Below are 20,076 nucleotides of genomic sequence, written 5' to 3'. Positions count from 1 at the left end.
GGTAAAGGAAGAGATGCTTTTCCTGTTTTTGTGCAGTTGAGCCATAAAAATAGGGGAGTTTCTGGATCTCTTTCAGACAGCTTAGGTGAGATTTTTAAAGCAGATCGCAGATCCAAGAGCAGCGAAAGCGACAATTATGACCTTCTTCCACAACGTCATCGGTGAGTGTGTGCGCAAAGATGTCTATCATGAGCAAGATGTTTATAATGAGGTTTGTATTGACACATTTTTTTCCTTACTTTCTGCAGTTTTTTTAACCTTGCTTTCAAGTGTCCGGCTCGATGGTACGTATTACGACTTCGTAAATATGGTACAGTGGTTACTAAGCATTAGGCGAACTATTTAAATGAGTTTAAAGTGCCAAAAGAGTGATCTTGCGAGTTATTCTTGGTTTGATTGGGTTAGATTTGAGTCACTAATTCCTTCAATTTACAGAAATAGACCCCACTCCACCCCCAGTGAAAGCCAAAGCTACAGTGAGTTTGGGAGACCACCATTTCTTCTCAGGGCAAGATGTGGAGATGACTTGCAGTGTCCCACATGACCCTTTGGCCAGTTGGACGTACGAGTGGTTCCACGAGGGTAAACTCGAAGGCTCCTCAGAGGTGTACCAGTTAAAGAAGGCACGAGTCCTTCAAAGTGGAAATTATACCTGTAAAGGACAGAAGGCGATAACAGATTGGCCGTACACCGTGGAGACGAATTCAAGTGACCCACTTGATATAAAAGTTGATGGTAAAGATACTTAAAAATGTGTTTGAGTGTATTCTTTTGAGCGTAGAATTTTTTTTATATTATTATTTACACTCTCCTCTAGGTGGATGGGCTATTTTACAAACCTCATATGAGCCATTGCTTATCCAAGAAACAGCAACTCTGACCTGCCGTGTCCGTGATGGTGCCTTCCTGTTAGATGCTATCTTCTACAAGGGTGAGGTGGAGATCCAGAGGCAGAAAGGCAGCAACCTGGTGTTAAGCAACCTTACACTTGAGGATAAAGGCATGTACAAATGTACGGCCATGTGGCTTGTGAACCAGGAATATCAGTCTTCCCAGTCTATGCCTTCTCTTTTGAATGTATTAGGTAAGACATAAAAAAAAAAAAAATTTGATTCCATGTTAACAAAATCCTTTGTTTCTTGGAGGCATGAAAGTGCTATGAAATGTTGCTAAAATTGTGCAGAAGCTCGTATTTATTTAATGATCTCATGACTCGCCCAACATGTCTAAAATATAACATGCCAAAACTTATCTTACCTGTTTAACTACAGATAAATTGGAGACTCCTGAAATGAAGTTTGTCTCAGGTCGGGGTTTGGTAAGGCGTGGCACCAAAGTGAGCTTCAATTGTATCACCAAAGTAAATGCTAGAGAAGCAGACCTGAATCTAGAATACTTCTATCTGAAAGATGGCGTGCGGCTAGGACCTGCTTCAGCCCAAGACACGTACGTCATCTCATTTGTGAGCAAAGATGATGCTGGAGCCTACACCTGCAAAGTCCGTATAAGGTCCCTGAATTTGGAGAGGTGGAGTAATAAGCTCTCACTTAGGGTCTTGTAGTCCACAAAATGTAAGTTTCTGAAGGTTTTCTTTTTTTATAATCTGACACGGCTGAATATTTTAGTGCAGGTTCTTAATTCATTATATTTGATTAGATTATAATTTCTATTATAGGTACAATCTGTCAGCAAAGAAATATGTGCTAATTTAAAAAAAAAGAATTATTGGAGAATTTCCATGTTTTACCCAGACGTTGACAACTAACTTGTACACCTCATAGTGTGTGTGTGTGTGTGTGTGTGTGTGTGTGTATATATATATATATATATATTTGTATATATGTGTGTGTGTGTGTGTGTGTGTGTGTGTATGTATGTATGTATGTATGTATGTGTGAGTATGTATATATATATATATATATATATATATATATATATATATATATATATATATATATATATATATATATATATATATAATAAATATATAGGATTATGAAAAATGGTCATGCTTTACCAAAATCACTGTATTCTTCTTAGTTGCCAATAGAGCCATGATCCAGACCAGGAACAGGCAAAGCAAGACAGCTGTTCATCTTTAATCCAAGTTCGTAATGGTTTTAGTATATTCCTATTCCTTTGTTTTCTACCTTTCTCATCTCCCATCCATGTTATCACAATTTCGATCCTCTAATATAATGTGTATGTTTTATACTAGATTTCGATCATGCAAATTTTATTTTGATTTAGTGTAAACCTTTACACAACATTTCATCATCTGCAATTTTGCAAGGAGAGAGACAGAGTTTGTTTTTCTATTTGATTTTAATACACATGTATGATTGGCTGATTTTTAAATCTGGGAAAAAAAAAAAAAAGCAATACATTTTTTTCTTTATAAAATGTATGTGTAATAAATGATTTTGTTTTACAAGCTATCAATAAACAAATGGACCTGCTTCTACAGCATATAACAGGCTATTAAAGATAATAAAGTAATACACAAGGTTCATCATTGGTGATGTACAAAGATAATGGTGATCATTGGCGTATAGTAGCTTTGCTCAAATTGAATAACAAATATGGGGTTATACAGCATATGTTTGTAGATGACAAACTTCTGATTATTTCAAGTCAAGAAGCTTTTATTTTAACTAATGCCTATTATAATGCATACAACGCCCAAATATGGACATACTGGTTATGTTGTATGGTGTTTATCAGAGCTTTGTTTGCTTATTTTATTAAATAAATTCACAAAAACAATATAGTCATATCTGACTAAAAATAGCAGGAATCGGTATTTGGAATATGTATAAGTATATATATATATATGTGTAAGTGTAGCCTGATAAAGATATAAACACCAGGTTACTTATGGTAAGTAGTCATAGTGTTTAAGTGGTGTGTGTCAGGACTGGGATCCTGCCGGACCCAACAAAAAATGTCATGGGAGTGGCCGTTTTTCACATTCCCAAACACAAGGGTAGGCGGCATGATGGAACACTGCATTTGTTAACATGAGAGCATGTTAGATGCAGTGGTTTGCGCACTGTACAATGAATTCACAGCATTTATACATTCATCCTTGGTAACTGTTTCCTCCTGGTTCAGCTATATATGATTAAAAGTACTGTTTTGTTTATATTTTGGGAAATATCAGAGGTATGTAAAAAAAAAAAAAAAAAAAAAAAATCATTATTTTGCAGGATTGGTCCAGAGAGTTTGCACGAGCAAAAGGGATTGGTCAGAATTCCTTCAAATGTGGTTAGGAATAGGATTTCTGTATCTCTGTATTTCAATCCTACAGTTAATGGTTATGTAGATTTCAGTGCAACATCTGACTGTGATTTGTCTTGATGTCAATCAGGATAGAGCAAAAACCCTGAAAAGGTGCTGTCGTCTTCACTGCTTGAATAGGCCCCATTCCAATCCCTAAGGGTCTCCACCCACACCTGGTCTCCAGCAGCAAGCTTTAGAAGCACCAAGCTGGAGGCCTGGTCAATGTCCTGACCCTGAAGTGCGTCCCGCGACCTCAACTTCCGCACTCCATTCACAACCAAGGACGCACGTAAAGGCTTGTTTCTTACAGTTATCTGGTAGGAGAAGACATAAACCCCTGGGTAGGTACAATTAAACTTGCTAGTGGCAACGTCGTAATGGTTTTCTCCATTGTAGAAGATCTTGTCAAAACGCACTGGAAAGCCCGAAGGTGGAAATGACTTGCTTGGGTAAAGACCTACACTGAAGGCAGAGCGTATTTGGCCCACTGTGTCCCCTGACGTCCCTTTGATGCCTTGAAGGCCACGTTCACCACGCTTTCCTGGGGGACCTCTTTCACCTTTAGGACCTCTTAGACCTCTGATACCTTGAGCCCCTTCAAGACCTCGTGGTCCTGGCTCCCCCTTGATTCCCGGGTTCCCAGGTTCACCACGCTCTCCAGGTATGCCAGGGTTTCCATGCATTCCATGTAGCCCTGAAGAACCAGGATCGCCTCTAATCCCTGAGGGCCCGGGTTCGCCTGGTTCTCCTTTTTGTCCTCTCTCGCCCAGTAGTCCGCATTCTCCCCGTTCACCCTTCTCACCTTTGTCTCCAATTATGCCTTGTGGTCCAGGCGGTCCGTCTTTACCTGCCTCACCTCTGTCGCCCTTAGTTACGTTTTCACTAGGCTCTCCTTTTTCACCTTTTGCACCTTTGAGTCCTGGCATACCACCTGCACCTTTTTCCCCTTTAAGTCCAGTATCACCTATATAAAGTTAAAAATGCAAGTAATACAGTATATCTTCTTGTAATAAACATGTTACATGTATCTTATCATCAGAATAATGTATGACATATACCTTTCTGTCCAGCCTTCCCTGTATTGCCTGGAGAGCCTGCAAATCCACTGCTTCCTTTCTCACCCTTTTCTCCTAAAGAATTGTTAGTGGGTACATGCACATTGTCACAGTATGATCTAATATATCATATTAATCATAATTGTCTAACAAAGATTATCTGTGGTTGCAAATGTTCATTATTACACCTGCCCTTTAAGGTTCTCACCTTTGTCACCTTTCAATCCTGGTGTCCCATTTGGACCGATTGGTCCTATAGCCCCTTTGAGTCCTGGGTCCCCTTTTTGTCCAGGAGGTCCTACACATAGATAAGATTAGCCTAGTTCATGTTTAAAGTAAATCATAAAAGGTGGTACCAAAATGTTTTGAGACTAGTTTTGCAACATGCCAACAGATGTCAGCACAAGGCTGCACGCAAAGTCACAGGGAGCACCGACCTTTATAATCTAGTGTGCCAAAAGACATTGGCCTGTGTACATCGATAGCTGTGCAACTGGTGCTAATCTGACCTGTTCTGATTCATGTATACACCGTCACTGAGTTTTCCTCACATGTAAGTTTCACTTGTTGGAGGGCAACGTGATCTCACTTCCGCACCCACTTCGCCCTCTTACCAAAGATGAAGATCTAGTTTAAAGGTTGCCGCTTTGACACCCTCGCGGTATCCAGCGTGAATAGCAGAGGGTGTTTAACACACTTCGAAAAGAAGACTTCCAGGACACATTTCTGCTAGGCAAGGGGTCTGTTTTAAAGGTAGTAGTGTGTAAACATAAATAAATAAAGTACTTTCTTGTAAACAGAGCTAGTCCCAAAACCTTTTGATAAGTTTCACCTTGCAAGTTCACGAGCTTAATATACTCAAGTTATCTTTAAAATAACCAATTGCTTGCTTCAAATGGTGATTGTGAATCTTAAGCTTGGTATGACAAGTGTTTAATAAACTACAAACACAGTGTGTTGCATTATATATCCACTAACCTGGAGGTCCCATGTCTCCATTTGGTCCAGCAGGTCCACGCTCTGGAGGGCAGCACTCACAGACGTTGAGGTAACATTCTGTATAGTCCAAAGTGTAGTTATCCTGCAAACTGTTTGGTGCAACGGTGGTGTCTGGGTGGTAGCCCACATATGCATTAGCAGGGACTGTGGTACTAACAGAAGAACCACGGTCTTTCGCCTTGGTATAATCCACTATTCTTGCAGTGACTGTGGATTTGCCATGTGTGGTAGTGTGGGCCAGATCTCGAGGAGGCTTTTTGGTGTATTGGTACTTGGGCCGTGGGGTTATTTTAATGGCATCGCTCATGGGTGACAAAAGCAGTATAGTCACTGCCAGGATGACTGATCGAATGCACAGTACAGCCATCTGGGATCTGTGCATAATGAAAAAAATAAAGAATTTTCACAATTTTGCTTCAGTAAATTCCAAGAAATGACCAACCCTTATTTATCTCTTGCTAAATTTAAATGCCCACTGGATTTCTGGCTCACAAAAACCCTGACAGGGTTAATTATTTGTCCTAGTGAGTCATCCAGAACAATAAGGGCTCTATATCTATAGTTATCGCTAGGTTAGCTAATAAAAAAACTAATATTTCATAACTTTTTAACTAAAATATTTTATTCAGGCTAAAATGTGTGGTGCAATAAATAGTGAAAAACAAATATACATTTTGTTTTTATGCATGACAAAATTAAATCCACAGATTTTTTAATGTTGATGTAATTATTTGCCTAATTCAAAGCAAAATAAAACGTGTAAAAAATAAAACGTTTTTAATAACACTAGAGATTGAGCTCAATGACAGAGAATGGGAAGTAACAATGAATACAAGTACTTCATTACTGTACTTAAGTAGATTTTTCTGGTATCAGTACTTCATTTAACTATTTATTTTTTGGATATTTTAACTTTTGACTCTCATTCATTAAATTTTTTACACAAATATCTGTACTTTCTACTTCTTACCTTTGTAAACCAGGCTCTATAAACTATTACTTGAGTTTTAATCTATTTGGTGACGTGAACAATATTTTATCTTCACATTGCGTGCCTTTTCAGCCCATCAACCTATTTCTTGTCGTTGCACGGCTTTTTAGATTTCCCACTGGTTTATCATTTCCCCACTTTTACGCACCATAGCCTACGAAGCTAACAACAAGCAATTCAGAAGGCAGCAATATGTATGGGGCTAACATGGATGAGATGTTCCTGATCACCTGATCATTATCAGCTTTTCTCTGCTTGTGTTCTACATGATGGATGTTCAACCTTGAAAACATTTAATAGGTAACATAATTAGAAATTCTTTTATATTAATACATTAATATGACGTGACGTCCAGCTTACCAGCGTGACACTAAAACAGGTAATAAACTTGAGTAAAAAGTGTAGTCAGTACTTCAACTTTTACCATAATCTTAGCAGAGTATCTCTGATACTTGAGTAAAGAATGTGTGTACTTTTGCCATCCCTGCTTAGAGATTGTAATCTCAGCTCAATGAAAACTCAGTTGTATAAATCGATTAATAGTTAAAAATTCTCTCTGTATAATGACATATGCTGAAAATGTTTGTTGGGTTTTGCTGATATACAATTCTGAGATTATACATTTAATTAACAATATTGAATATCCAATAACAATAAGGTGATAATGGGGACCCCAATCCTAATGCCCCAGAACTGGCCAATGCAGAACCCTGTAACAGTGGCCAGGTTTCTTTACCTCTCATGTGTACCATGACATGGGATACAGCACCCTCATGAATCACTCCATCTAGTAGAAAGCCAAAAAACAAGAAAAAAGACACAGGCTGCCAGCTGGAGTCAGGGCACTGAGACTAGTCATTCAATATGGGAAGAATTTCTTCAGCACTTTTATCAAACCCCAGTGAACGACCAGGTGCCAAGCTTTAGGGTTTAAGCAGCAATCGTAGGGATTTGGACACTGGATGAAAACGATGTTATGTTACCAAAAGCAGGCTGAATGATTTATGCTGCTTCATTTTGTCATTGAACTCACAGCTCTATTGTCCACATAGACATTATACTGTAGATAATGGAATGAATGGTTTGATAATTATGTCAATCTTATGCTGTGTCTCAGTATGGTTCCCACTGTGGTTCACCACCTAAAAAGGATTTTGGACTAAAGTGTTAGAAAGTGTCTCCACCACCATTATCAAACACCCACTGAAGTAAAATCAAATGAATGAATGGTGTTCCTCATTCCATTATGGTTCAAGGGACTTTATGCTAAGGTGCGCCGAAACTGTCCCTTTAAATAATGGTCAATTACATTTAATATACCAGCATACCCTTACATGGATGCTTTACCTATAATGGTATACCATTGCTTAAGGCAAAATAGTCGATAATGCTGGTGCAAGTGTATCGGATTGAGTATTATAGGTGGAATTGTAATAACACCCCTGTGTGCCATTCTTTGATGGGCTGTCGATCATCCACCAAATAATTTGTGTTTATTAGTGGTTCTATTTTCACACTAAAGCACTGGGGGTGGGGTACAGAGGTGGCAAAAGTACACACATCCTTCACTTAAATAGAAGTACAGATACTCATGTTTTAAAATACTTAGGTAAACGTTAATCTACTGACTACACTTTTTTATTCAAAGTTAAAGTATAAAAGTTAGGGCTCTGGTACAAGTACTCGAAAAAGTAGCCGTTACTACTACTACAACTTAAAGTACCATATAATAATACATTGTTTTTTTTTTAATACTCCAAGCAACATTGACATGGAGAAATATGGATGCTTCATTCAAATGTATGTTTTTATTAGAGAAACCAAACTCAACATTAAGCATGAAGACAAAAAAAAAACTTATAAATGTTTTAAAGTAATTATGGGGGTTAAAGTACGTAAATCATCCGGACAGCAAACAGAACTTTTGATATGTTTCCACACGGACGGTTAATGAGGTGATACCAGAGAAACTGTACCTCTTCTAACTTTCATACAGATTACATAATCAGATAATATTTGTATTCGATGTGAACTGGTTTATGTAAAAGAAATTTTGAGCTTTCGATACATGTATTTATTATGTCTGTGAGGCAAGTTTTCACTGAGATTCAGGTTGTTTGATTTATGTGTTTGTGAGGGGAGATGACAGACATCAGTGAGTGCTTCCTGTCTGTTTGTTTCATTTTACAAAAGCACAGCGTTTTGATGTTATTATGAGTGTACACATAAAAGGAGACCCTTTACAGATTTGAAATATGTATTTATTTTATCCGTACGATAAAAATAGACAGTAATTTAGGTTAGTTTCGGCGTTATCATGAAAAATGCCACAAAACGCGTCAGCACGTTTGTCGACCCCCAGAGGGTTAATTGTGTGAATCATGGTGGATTTTGGTGTTTAATTTGAGACTTGGCACATAAATCAAATGTTTACTAATTAAAAATAGTTTTTGGTGGAGTTTAATTATTTATTTTATATCTGAGTAAAGAAAGGACGTCGTGAATAAATGTATGTTTATATACTGTATATATATTTTATAAAAATTAATTTCAAATTTTGTTACCTAATGAATGTATCCAGGCTGAACATCAACCATATAGAACACAAGCGGAGAAAAGATGATGATGATGGTGATCAGGAAGGTCTCTGTTCTCAGTCACGTTTACATCGCTAATTTCTTGTTGCCTTGTGCCTGCTCATTGTTTGATACACCAGTGATAGATAAAAAAATATTACAAATATTGCTGTAAAAATCTAATGTGAGATTAAAAAGTTGCCAAAAAAAAGAAATAGTAAAGTAAAGTACTGATACCAGAAAAATCTACTTAAGTACTGTAAGTATTTGTACTTCATTACTTCCCACCTCTAGTGGGGTATACATTCATTGCAACAGATGGGACACGGTCAGTAATTGTTATACCTACAAAGTCATCTAAGGTCTAATTTTAACTCTTGGCTATTCCTCCTCTCTGTTTTTTAGATCTCAGATTTACCCCATGTGTTAGCTCAGGGAATCAGAGATGTATTCCAAGCTATTTGGTGTTACTCCAAAAAAGCTTTTGCCCAAAAGAGCACTGATAATCTCACCATAGCCTAAACCTGAGCTGTTTCTTTCTTCTTTTTTTTTTTTTTTTTTTTTTATAGAGGAAAGCGCTTATCTAATGAATCATCTGTTCAGGTAAAATGAGCGAAGAACATAATAATGAGTTGGGGTTCAGAAGGGAGAATACATGCAGTACACCATATTACTCAAAAATTCTAATATAGGCAGAATCTCTAAAAATAAAAAAAATCAACAGCTGGGAGGCTAGATTTTCCCTTTTCATCGAAAAAGTGCCATGCAACTAAATTATACAAGATCTTGATACTGAAGAGTCTTTCCGGAGTGAACTACTCCACACTGACCTATTGGTATTACTCCACTATTCAACAGCCTCAGCCATTGTGCTCACTTTACCTTCCATCCACTCAACCCTTTCACTTAGCAAAGGCCCTCAGCTTGCCCCCTGGCCACCCCATACCCCTGAATTTCTCAAGCTTTGAGAAGCTGTGAGACAGGGAAGAGCCTCTATCACAATCCAACCCCAACAACCACACAATCAGTCGCAGCTAAGATTCCAAGAAGAAATTGTTTTAATCAAGTCTTCGAATGCAAAATTTAAACTTGGACAAAAACTCTGCTTTAGGTGTAGCTGCACTTAGCATATGTCTGCATGTTTGCCCTCCTTTCCCCTTTTGTAAAGGGAGGGCATGTCTGCCATCTGAGCCCAAAGTGTGTTTAGCCTCTGGTAGAGTAACAGCTCAGGCTGTGCTCGAGTGGTAAGCCCTTAATGGGGTTCACTATGACCCTGTAAAGAAAGGAGTAGCTGTTGAACCATTTGCCTAAAAAGCCTCATTCTACTTCTTTATCTTTTTTCATCTCTCTTTCGGTTTCTCAGGCTCTCTGTCTGATATATATATATCCTAATTTGAAAAGCTTTAAAAATGCATTTGTATATACTATAGGACTGTCTTTCTTGTGTTAAAAAAATAAAATAAATAAATAAATAATACAATAAAAAGGGCTCACAACACAAGGGGAAAAACTATGCAATATTATTATTATTTAAATTATTATTATTAATTAATTAATATATGCAGTATATAGTTTGAATGATCAATGTTGTGAAGGTCTCTCTCTCTCTCTCTCTCTCTCTCTCTCTCTCTCTCTATATATATATATATATATATATATATATATATATATATATATATATATATATATATATATATATATATATATATATATATAAAATGTGTGTGTGTTTGTGTGTGTGTGTGTATGTATGTATGTATGTATGTATGTATGTATGTATGTATGTATGTGTAAAAATATATATATATATTTTTTTATAGATAGATAGATAGATAGATAGATAGATAGATAGATAGATAGATAGATAGATAGATAGATAGATAGATAGATAGATAGATAGATAGATAGATAGATAGATAGATAGATAGATAGTAAAACTAAATATTAACACATTCACAGTTAAGACACCAAAAATACAACTAAACAACTAAAGATATACAAGTATGAAACAGCTCATCAGACATCCAGATTTAATGCTTGTTAGTGCCCTTTTCAAATGTATATGTCTGAACAGAGAAAAGGTAATATCCATGCACATCTACATTTACTCTAATACATATGCTATGTTACAAAACAAATGGAGGAAGTTGCTCTAAGACTGTATCTGTCTTAAGTGATATACCACCATCTTATTCATGGTAAATGCTATTCATTAATAAATAGCATTGTGCACAATTAATGAATTATATAATTAACTAATATTGTATATTTATTATATTATTAACTCGTGAATTAAAATCTGACCAATATTCAAAACACGTCCAAAGCAGCTTGCGTTATTTAATTATCAATTTGACCTCTATCATTATACACAATCTGGTCTTAATCCCAGAAATAAGATTCCCTAGAAATGATCTTTTACTCAGAAAACTCTAGAAAGACGATTTACCAGATGTGTCAAGATTGTGCTGCCTGTGATTTTCCTTCGAGTTCAGCTAATTCCGTCTGAGTAAACACCAGAATCGAGAGACCAATTTTTGGAATCAGGATTCATGTACTGGATATAAAGCTATACCTTTTACAGGAGGAGTGTCACCCTCTTTTCCTCCCTCTCTCTACTCAGTGTGACACACACACACACACACACACTTGCCAGAAGTGGGTGGACTACGTTGGTTCTGGCCCAGTGATTTGCAGTCACCCAGACTGAATCTGAACAAAGTGCTGTTGCCGAGAGTGACCCAGAAACCTGACCCAGGCCCACCGAGCACTGTGCACTTCATTCACCTTCTTATCCTCCTCTTCTCCCACCCCCCCCACCCCCCCCCCCCCCTCTCTCTCTCTCTCTCTCTCTCTCTCTCTCTCTCTCTCTCTCTCTCTCTCTTCTGCTGTCTGTCTCCATTATTATGTGTAATGTATTGTCTCTAAAATCAAAATAAGGAAAAAACCAATCTGTATTTTAGTATTATTTACCATTGTGCCATTTTCCACAGCAAATAATAATAAAAGATACTTATTATTATTATTATTATTATTATTATTATTATTATTATTATTATGGACAATCTTGCCAGGAAACACCAATATCCTTCTGCACAAAGACAATGTCACATGATACATTTACAGATGTGGCATTCAGACACTTCACTTGTCAACATGTCCACATGATGTTTTATTTGACACTTGATTCATTCTTTATTCACGTGACTTTTACGTGCGTTTATTTTCTTATTATTTCGTTTTACTATGCGGAATATTATGTGGTTTTATGTATCAACAATTATCATATGGACATCACTTATTGACTGACATGTGCACATATGTAATATATAGACGTCCGTGTAATATTTTTGCCATATATCCAAAAAAACCTTTTGAATCCAAAATGACCATGTGGCAGACTATAAATTTATGGACCTTTAAATTGTAGTTTGCCAAATTAGACATTCAAGAGACTAAATCTAACTTTATATTACATATATATAAAAAAATTTTAAGATAAAAGCAAAATGTTGTTTCACTCTTGGGTTAAATATATTTTTACCCACTAGAGGGGGATATTGGTTAGACTTTGGTGATGAACGCAACCATATCCTGTCCTCTTTGGGACATTAGGAACACCTACAGAAAGGGGGAAAAAGTGTCTGTAAAACAAATAATAATACAATGAAGAGAAAGCAGAGCAGCTCAAAGAGTTACAACACAAAATTCACTTACCTTGGGAACACTAGGTATAAGATGGGAATGCACCCTGTATGGAATTCCAGTCAAACGCTGGGCACTGCACACACATATTTTTGGGAGGTGAGAAGGAAACTGGAGAACCTTGAGGAAACCCATTCAGACATGAAGAGAACATGAGAACAGTTACACAAACACTAACAGAAGATCAAGATCTCACCAGGGACCGTACACTACACGGGGCAACGCTGGGCAGCTCGCCAGCATAAAGTACTACAGTATTTACAAAACAAACTGAACAAAAGAACAGGACAGCTTTCAGAAAGACCCTGATTAAAGGAGAACATTACAGTGATGAATAAGAACAGAACAGTCTTTAAAACAGAAAAAGTAAAAACTGTATTTTATGACAGTGTACATTAACCTAAGATCCCGAATAATAATCCCGAATGATCTGCCTTTTATTTGTGCTGTTTATATAGGCCCAATAAAATGTATCAGGTTGCTGGTTAAAATTAAAGAAGAGAAATCACAGAGGCATGTCGAGGTGACGGTCAGCATGTTTACAGCAATTACAACTTTAATCCCAAGCCTGTGTGGCTTTTTTTTTTTTTTATATCCAATTACCTCACCTTGATCATTGTATCATTGTAGCTGTGGGTCATTAAATTACTGAGGTACTGTATAACATATACTGCATGTGACAATCATCACATGATCAAAGCAACAGCAAGACGTTTGCTTAGGATAAGCGTGTAAATAAGAGTTATCAGATCATAACAAATATTTGTCTTATATGGGTGGTCTAAACAGCCAGAGATCTTCCTGCATTCTATGTACAGATTCTCTCTTTTATTGTCATTTCAACCATATATAGATGACGCATTGCACAGTGAAATGAAATTGTATGTAGCCTCCTGTGCTACATACAAGAACAATCACAGAAAACACAGGGCTAAGGACTAATAAGTGTCCTCGCCACATAAAGGGCATGTGTGCAACCTGGTGCAACACAAATACACAAAACACAAAATAAATAAAAAAATAGCTCTGCCAGTAAACCTGTTGTAAACAGTTTATGGTAATGAAGTGATGTAATGTGAGTGGTACTGAAGACATGGGGAGGTAAAGTGAGTACGAGTGTGTGTTGAGTCTGGGTTGTACAGATCAGTCACACAGTTCACATGTTCACATTCACTGTCCTCTTTCTGAGAAGACTTTGTCACAGGATCCAGCGAATTTGTCCTTTTGTCAGTGGATTTGGCAGCACAAAAGCCACTGGTTGTTCTTTTTGAGAATTAATATGATTGAGATCTTGACTAAATTTGGGACATCTGGTAAGATGAGCTCTTCCTGAAAAGGCAAATATTTCCACCTTACTAATAAATGAGCTGGGAACATAACATTTGGATCGAAACCTTAAAGTGCAAGGGTTGAAGGTTGTACCAAGAAAAAAAGGGTCACCGTGTAGCTTTCGGTCAAAGGATTCAGAAAGTGGGGTGTCAGGTTGCCTTTCACTTAACTCAGCTCAGGTGCTATTTTACAGGCCAAAACCTGTAACCTGTTCAAATTGGTTGCAGTTCTTGGCGTATTTGCGATGAAAATATGAGAGAAAGGAGCAGGAAAACTGAGCTCAAAACAAGTGCAGCCAAATTCTCTACACAAGCAAAGATTGAATTCATGTGACAGCAGGGAAAATGTTAAAAAAAAATTCAAATCAGTGACAACAGAAGGAAATTGTGGGGGTTTTTTAACAGCAGTGCTCCTCCAATAATCACAGAGAGGCAGTTTTTTGAGGGTCCCCATCAACTCAGCTTGGGGGATTTATTCTGTATATAATAGCATTGACAATATCATCAATCATTTCATTTTTTTTTTTACCTGTATATAATTAATTGTATAAATTCCTTGATTATCCTCATATCTAAATATCATCAGTATACACGCAGTGTATAATTCATACAGTTACATTTTTATATTCTCTACACATACATATATTGTGCCTTACACACATCCTGCACTAATATAACTTCTCATATACTGTATGTTCACATATATGATTATATTCGTTCTTAGTGTACTTGCTCACCAGCTCCCGCACATTTATACTTCGCCCAAAGCCTTTATATTTATTTTACATTTATCCGCTTATATATTACATGCTGTACATATATTTGCATATTTATCTGCACTCGCATGCATAATTCTATTTATCAGAGACAGCACATTATAAATCTACTGACATTGTAGAATAATGCAGGGTTTTCCATATCTCTTGATCACCATGGCCTCATTTAAAAGTTAAGGTTTTCAAATATTTGCCTTCAAGATATATTAATAAACTGTTCTCACAGCGTAATACACAGTTTCAGAGACAGAACAAATTCATGAGAAAGCAGTTTCTTTCCTTATAGCATTACTGGGATTGAAATGACATACACTTTCTTTCAGACCTTATTTTTTTTAACGCAAACTCATGGTACATAAATGCTTATGTTGAATGAGGACTTCGAAGAAAATCAAAAACTTCCAGAAGTATTTAGGCCACTACATTCTTAGAGGTCCAGATGTTTTGTTTACATGGACACAACTTCCTGTTTATAATATAATCGACTATTTGCCTGTGATGTATTACACAGCTCCCATTTTCTGACACTGACAAAATACACCTTACATATACTGTCATTTAAGAGACTGTTAGTCTGAAGAAAAGAAGTGAAAATGAATAGTAAGAAAAAGAGTGTAAGTATTATATCTAAGAGGACATCCTAGTGAGTAATGTTGGATACATGGTGGGGAAGTAAAGGAGGAATCACACCATCGAGAGATTGGGGAAGGAAGCCAAGGCGAGACCAACAGCCACTCTGAAGGAGTTGAGGTGCACAAGACAACCATTTCATGTGTGCTGCATAACTGAGGTTTGTGAAGGATTGTGATAAAAAATAAAGCATTGCTCAAGGTGAGCGATATGAAAGTGAAGATGTGGACCAAGTCTGAAATACTGTGAACTTTGACACAGTCACTGCAGTCAAGTTTAGTTGTTATTAAGATCAGGGAAAAGGGTTTGCTTGGAGAACACTGACAACTAGGTGAAAATACATCCTGAATGGGATACCAGCAGACCCCACATGCCCATTCAATCTAAATTTACTAGTGACTAATTTACATACTGCTGAGTAGGTAAGAGGAAACCATAGATCCTTAAGGAAACCCATACAGACCCAAACAGTGAAGCAGGATTACAGCAATGTTTCAGTTTGATCTTTACAGTAACTGTTTATATCTCCATTCAAATTACTGCACATGTGCTGCCCACTGAGAGAGAGAGAGAGAGAGAGAGAGAGAGAGAGAGAGAGAGAGAGAGAGAGAGAGAGAGAGAGAGAGAGACAGAGGGAGGGAGGGAGGGAGAGAGAGAGAGAGAGAGAGAGAGAGAGAGAGAGAGAGAGAGAGAGAGAAAGAGAAGAGAGAGAGAGAGAGAGAGAGAGAGAGAGAGAGAGAGAGAGAGAGAGAGAGAGAGAGAGAAAGGAAGAGAGAGAGAGGGGGGGGGTGGAGGGAGGGAGGCGTTTGATGGTTTTACAGCTCGGGTCGGTCCCGGTGACGTCACGCGCCGTACTGCGGCGGCAGCATCATGACCAGAGGCTGAGCAGAAACTCTGCGCCAAAAACCCGGAGCGCGGAGAGCGACGTGAAAGGAAACGCGACCCCCTGCACCGTCGTTGCGGATTTCTCCGGAGCGTGAATCAAAGCCTCCCACGCACGCACGCACGCAGGCACGCACGCACTCACGCACTCGCTCACGCGCGCATCCACGCACTCATTTACGCACGCACGCATCCTCGTACTCGCTTACGCGCGCATCCATTCACGCACCTGCTCACGTACGCACTTTACCCAGGTGAGAATGAAAAGAAATGTATAAGGGCCAGGATGGGTGTGGTGTCCGATCAAAAGTAGAGGTGCAGTGTGCCTGTGTGTGTGTGTGTGTGTGTGTGTGTGTGTGTGTGTGTGTGTGTGTGTGTGTGTGTGTGCACCTGACATTCCCAGACCGGTAGAACAGCTTTGCGTTTGGACGAAACAGTGTCCCGCGATCAACTTTATCCACCAGGCTGTGCGTCTGAGCGTGTGTGTGTTTATGTCTGCATGTGTATCAGTGTGTGCGCTCAGGCGTGTGTGTGTTTACGTGAGAAGGACTCGCAGAGGTGAGTGAACATCGCCAACTTGTTTCTGTCCCCGTGTCTATTGCGATTCTCACTTTTATTAGATATAAAAGACCCAGAAAACAAAACAGATGTGTGTTAAGAGAGAGATATAGGGCTTTAGACATTTTTTATTTTTTATTATTGATGTGTGAATGTACTGTAATGAGTTGTTTATGTCCAAATAGTTTTACATTTTACAATTTTGAATTTATTCTGCGATATAAAGTGCATACTTAACTATTAGTCAATTGTACTTATACTAATTTGTATATTAGTCAGTATTAGTATTAGTATTAGTATATAGTTGGTCCTTCAATCAATCAATCAATCTATCTATCTATCTATCTATCTATCTATCTATCTATCTATCTATCTATCTATCTATCTATCTATCTATCTATCTATCTATCTATCTATCAGTACCACAGACTATAAATTATTCTATTTATATTCAATATTTGGATCATTATTGACTCGATATGTATTTTCAGAGTGCTTGTTGACTTGATATTTGAGAAGAGGAATGTTCTAGCAGTTATAGGTTTGTTTATGTTGTCTCATCTTGTTTCAGTTGACACAAGTGAACCGTGACACCTGCCTTTGACTCAGACCCGAGCTCGATACTCTAAATGATTAACGCGAATGTCTAATTGACTCGTTAAAACAAGCCCGGATGATGGTTTCAACTCCGTTCAGGACCCCAGAATGAATACAACCCACCTTACTTATTTACACTTATTTACACTCGATTAGAATGAAGAATGAAGAATGAAGTTGGTCGAAGGAAGAGATGTGCTTACAGTACAAAAAAAAAAAAGTTTCACCCGTGTCTCGAATGGCTTAAGTGCTGGTGCCTGGCAAGTGGAGAGAGATCTGATAAAAGAGGTCTGAGTCAGGAGCTTGCAGCGTGGTACAGTAGGATAATAACTAATCGTTTTAACAGTAGTGTACGTGATGATTTGATGTAGCTGCAGGGAAAGGAGGTTCTGTTTTTTTTTTTTTTTTTATTTACTAGATTTTCACCAGAGGATTGCTCTTCCATTCATTTGTTGATTAGCCCCTAGTCATTACTACAGAAGTTCCACCTCAAATTGCCTTCGAGAATCACATCTCAGTGTCACGCTCTCTGTCTTACACAAATACAAATCGCTCTCTTGTTCTTTTTAATACACTGCACGTACTCCATATAACGTATCTTCACATATTTATAGAGTTTGAATTCCAGCCTCAGAAATATGATGTGAGGAATGTTCTAGACAAACTCCATTTGCATAACATAAAGCCTGCTTTGTTTTGTCTCTTTTGGCCTTCATGCTGTCCAGTGCCAACCAGTGTCTGGGAAGGACCAAACCAAAAGCATGGATGTGAAGAACGTGCGAGAATACATGGGCTGGCTGTACTACCAGTATCTCCTCATCACAGGCATCTACGTCCTGGAACCATGGGAGAAATCCATCTTCAATACAGTCCTCTTTACCATGGTGGCCATGGTGGTCTATACTTCCTACGTCTTCGTACCCATCCATGTGCGCCTGGCACTGGAGTTCTTCTCAGGACTGTGTGGGGAACAGCCGGAGAGTACTGTAGCGCTTATGAGCTAAAATATGGACCTTTTGTTTAATTTTGATTTGGAGTTGTTTGTCTTTTTACTCAGGAAGATTTGGGAGTGATAAAAGAAGAAGATGCAATGTGAAAAAAACAAAAGCCATGGCCAATTTTTTATTCCACAGTGCCACTGTACATGATGGGGCAGGACGGGACCCTGAATAATTGCTCATGTTTTGCATGACAGGACCAATATCCCAACCCTCACATATGATTGTTTGCATGTTTTTAGGTTTTTATCCATTTCTCAGATATGCCAGTGAGACAAATTGTCCAATAATTTCTCTTGTAGATGTCAGTTTCGTTTACAAACATGTCACTCTTGTTCGAATTCGTGTTTCTAGTCACGTTCCCTATGCAATGAGGCTCTTAATGCAAAAAAAAAAATCCTCAGTTTTAGCTGATATATGACTTCTAGCAATAGGTCTTCTTCATCATCACACTTTAATGTCTTCTTTTTGAGCATGACACGATATGAAAAGAAGGATTATTGGATCAATTGTCTACCGAACTTTCCTGAACTGTGCATGCGTTTACTTTGAAACTTTTTCACACCTCTGTATTTATATAATGTCTATACATATTTAATCACAAAATACTGAAATACTGAATACTTGGCTGGTCACAGTGTCAGTAAATGATTGTTTCATACGCATATATATATATATATATATATATATATATATATATATATATATATATATATATATATATATATATATATATATATATATATATATCATTACATTTTATACAACATTTCTTAACTTCAGAATTGTATATGCACACAAGACATTTAGCCAGTGAATGTTTTGGGGGTTTTTTAAACTTGAAGTATAAGTTTTTTACACAAATAAAGTAATTTTACAAGATATACGTCCTGGATTTCCTTTATGATGCCAACACGCTTCAGAACTGCAGAGCTAAAAAGTATATCGAATCAACATATGAATCATCCAATCATTCTTATGGGTGCCATTTTGGACTGGAGTTGGTATCATAACTGCACCACGAACACATATTAGAAGTTAGGTGATTGATCTTGCATGCTTCAGAATTTTCAGCGTTGTTACAACAGCAAGGTTCTAGAAGAAATATTTTCCTTCTTAAATACTTGGACTCCTTTACGACACATCCATCAGGTAATCTAATAGATGCAACCAAGGTTTTACCTCAGAAATTCTCAGTAAACATGCCACATTTCTACAACAGGAAGGTTCTAGAAGAAATAATTTCCTTCTAAAATACTTGGACTCCTTTACAACACATCTATCAGGTAATCTTATAGATGCAACCAAAGTTTTACCTCAGAATTTCCCAGTAAACATGCCACATTTCTACAACAGGAAGGTTCTAGAAGAAATAATTTCCAACTAGTACACCTTTTATAAACACCCCACTAGGAATCTTATAGATGCAATCAGTTTCCTACTTGGCAAGAATTCCTTCTAGAACCTTTCTGTTGTAGAAACGCTGTATGTTTATTGGAAAATTCAGATCATCTAGCTTCAAATATGCTTTGATAGTGCAGTTGTGATACTAAAAGCGCTAGAGAATGTTTGTTATAAAACATTACAGTCACAGTAAAACGTGTTTTTTTTAACAAAATTCCAACATTTCATACAAAATTCTACTAACCCTTAATAAACACTAATAGCTAGTACATGTTGATGTTGTTGGTTAACATTT

At 37.5% G+C, this 20,076-nt stretch overlaps 3 protein-coding genes across 7 annotated transcripts; 2 read left to right on the top strand and 1 right to left on the bottom strand.

Annotated features, from left to right (window-relative positions):
* Positions 1-19: 19 nt before the first annotated feature.
* LOC310717672 (high affinity immunoglobulin epsilon receptor subunit alpha-like) lies at positions 20-2,499 on the top strand. The gene is made up of 6 exons (XM_083526066.1): positions 20-161; positions 249-284; positions 436-735; positions 818-1,084; positions 1,272-1,571; positions 2,041-2,499. The coding sequence occupies exons 1-5, from the start codon at positions 137-139 to the stop codon at positions 1,559-1,561; spliced, it is 918 nt and encodes a 305-aa protein (XP_083382192.1). The 5' UTR covers positions 20-136; the 3' UTR covers positions 1,562-1,571; positions 2,041-2,499.
* otol1b (otolin 1b) lies at positions 2,307-16,712 on the bottom strand. 4 transcript variants are annotated; one of them, XM_083525862.1, is made up of 6 exons: positions 16,615-16,712; positions 12,621-12,728; positions 5,316-5,710; positions 4,546-4,635; positions 4,341-4,412; positions 2,307-4,246 (listed from the first exon to the last, which is right to left on the bottom strand). In XM_083525862.1, the coding sequence occupies exons 3-6, from the start codon at positions 5,701-5,703 to the stop codon at positions 3,363-3,365; spliced, it is 1,434 nt and encodes a 477-aa protein (XP_083381988.1). In that variant the 5' UTR covers positions 5,704-5,710; positions 12,621-12,728; positions 16,615-16,712; the 3' UTR covers positions 2,307-3,362. The 4 variants fall into 4 exon arrangements, with proteins under 4 accessions (XP_083381988.1, XP_083381987.1, XP_083381989.1 ...); XM_083525861.1 differs by lacking the exons at positions 12,621-12,728; positions 16,615-16,712 and adding an exon at positions 11,353-11,555; XM_083525863.1 differs by lacking the exons at positions 12,621-12,728; positions 16,615-16,712 and adding an exon at positions 11,479-11,522.
* sptssb (serine palmitoyltransferase, small subunit B) lies at positions 16,161-19,225 on the top strand. Of its 2 annotated transcripts, none has more exons than XM_083526218.1 (2): positions 16,161-16,478; positions 18,105-19,225. In XM_083526218.1, the coding sequence occupies exon 2, from the start codon at positions 18,141-18,143 to the stop codon at positions 18,381-18,383; it is 243 nt and encodes an 80-aa protein (XP_083382344.1). In that variant the 5' UTR covers positions 16,161-16,478; positions 18,105-18,140; the 3' UTR covers positions 18,384-19,225. The 2 variants fall into 2 exon arrangements, with proteins under 2 accessions (XP_083382344.1, XP_083382343.1); XM_083526217.1 differs by lacking the exon at positions 16,161-16,478 and adding an exon at positions 16,656-16,782 and having other exon boundaries at positions 18,105-19,055.
* The last annotated feature ends 851 nt before the right edge of the window (positions 19,226-20,076 follow it).

The sequence above is a fragment of the Silurus aristotelis genome (assembly GCF_946808225.1).
Source record: "Silurus aristotelis genome assembly, chromosome: 22".
NCBI lineage: Eukaryota > Metazoa > Chordata > Actinopteri > Siluriformes > Siluridae > Silurus > Silurus aristotelis.
Note: the sequence above shows the minus strand (reverse complement) of the source record. Positions and strands in the feature narration are given on the sequence as shown.

Coding starts and splice junctions, on each gene's coding strand:
- sptssb (XM_083526218.1), top strand. CDS start 18,141: ATGGATGTGAAGAACGTGCGAGAATACATGGGCTGGCTGTACTACCAG.
- otol1b (XM_083525860.1), bottom strand. CDS start 8,917: ATGTTCAGCCTGGATACATTCATTAG. Junction 5,711..8,891: donor AGCCTGGATACATTCATTAG/GTAACAAAATTT, acceptor CATTATGCACAG/ATCCCAGATGGCTGTACTGT. Junction 4,636..5,315: donor TGGAGACATGGGACCTCCAG/GTTAGTGGATAT, acceptor ATCTATGTGTAG/GACCTCCTGGACAAAAAGGG.
- LOC310717672 (XM_083526066.1), top strand. CDS start 137: ATGACCTTCTTCCACAACGTCATCG. Junction 736..817: donor ACTTGATATAAAAGTTGATG/GTAAAGATACTT, acceptor ACTCTCCTCTAG/GTGGATGGGCTATTTTACAA. Junction 1,085..1,271: donor TTCTCTTTTGAATGTATTAG/GTAAGACATAAA, acceptor GTTTAACTACAG/ATAAATTGGAGACTCCTGAA.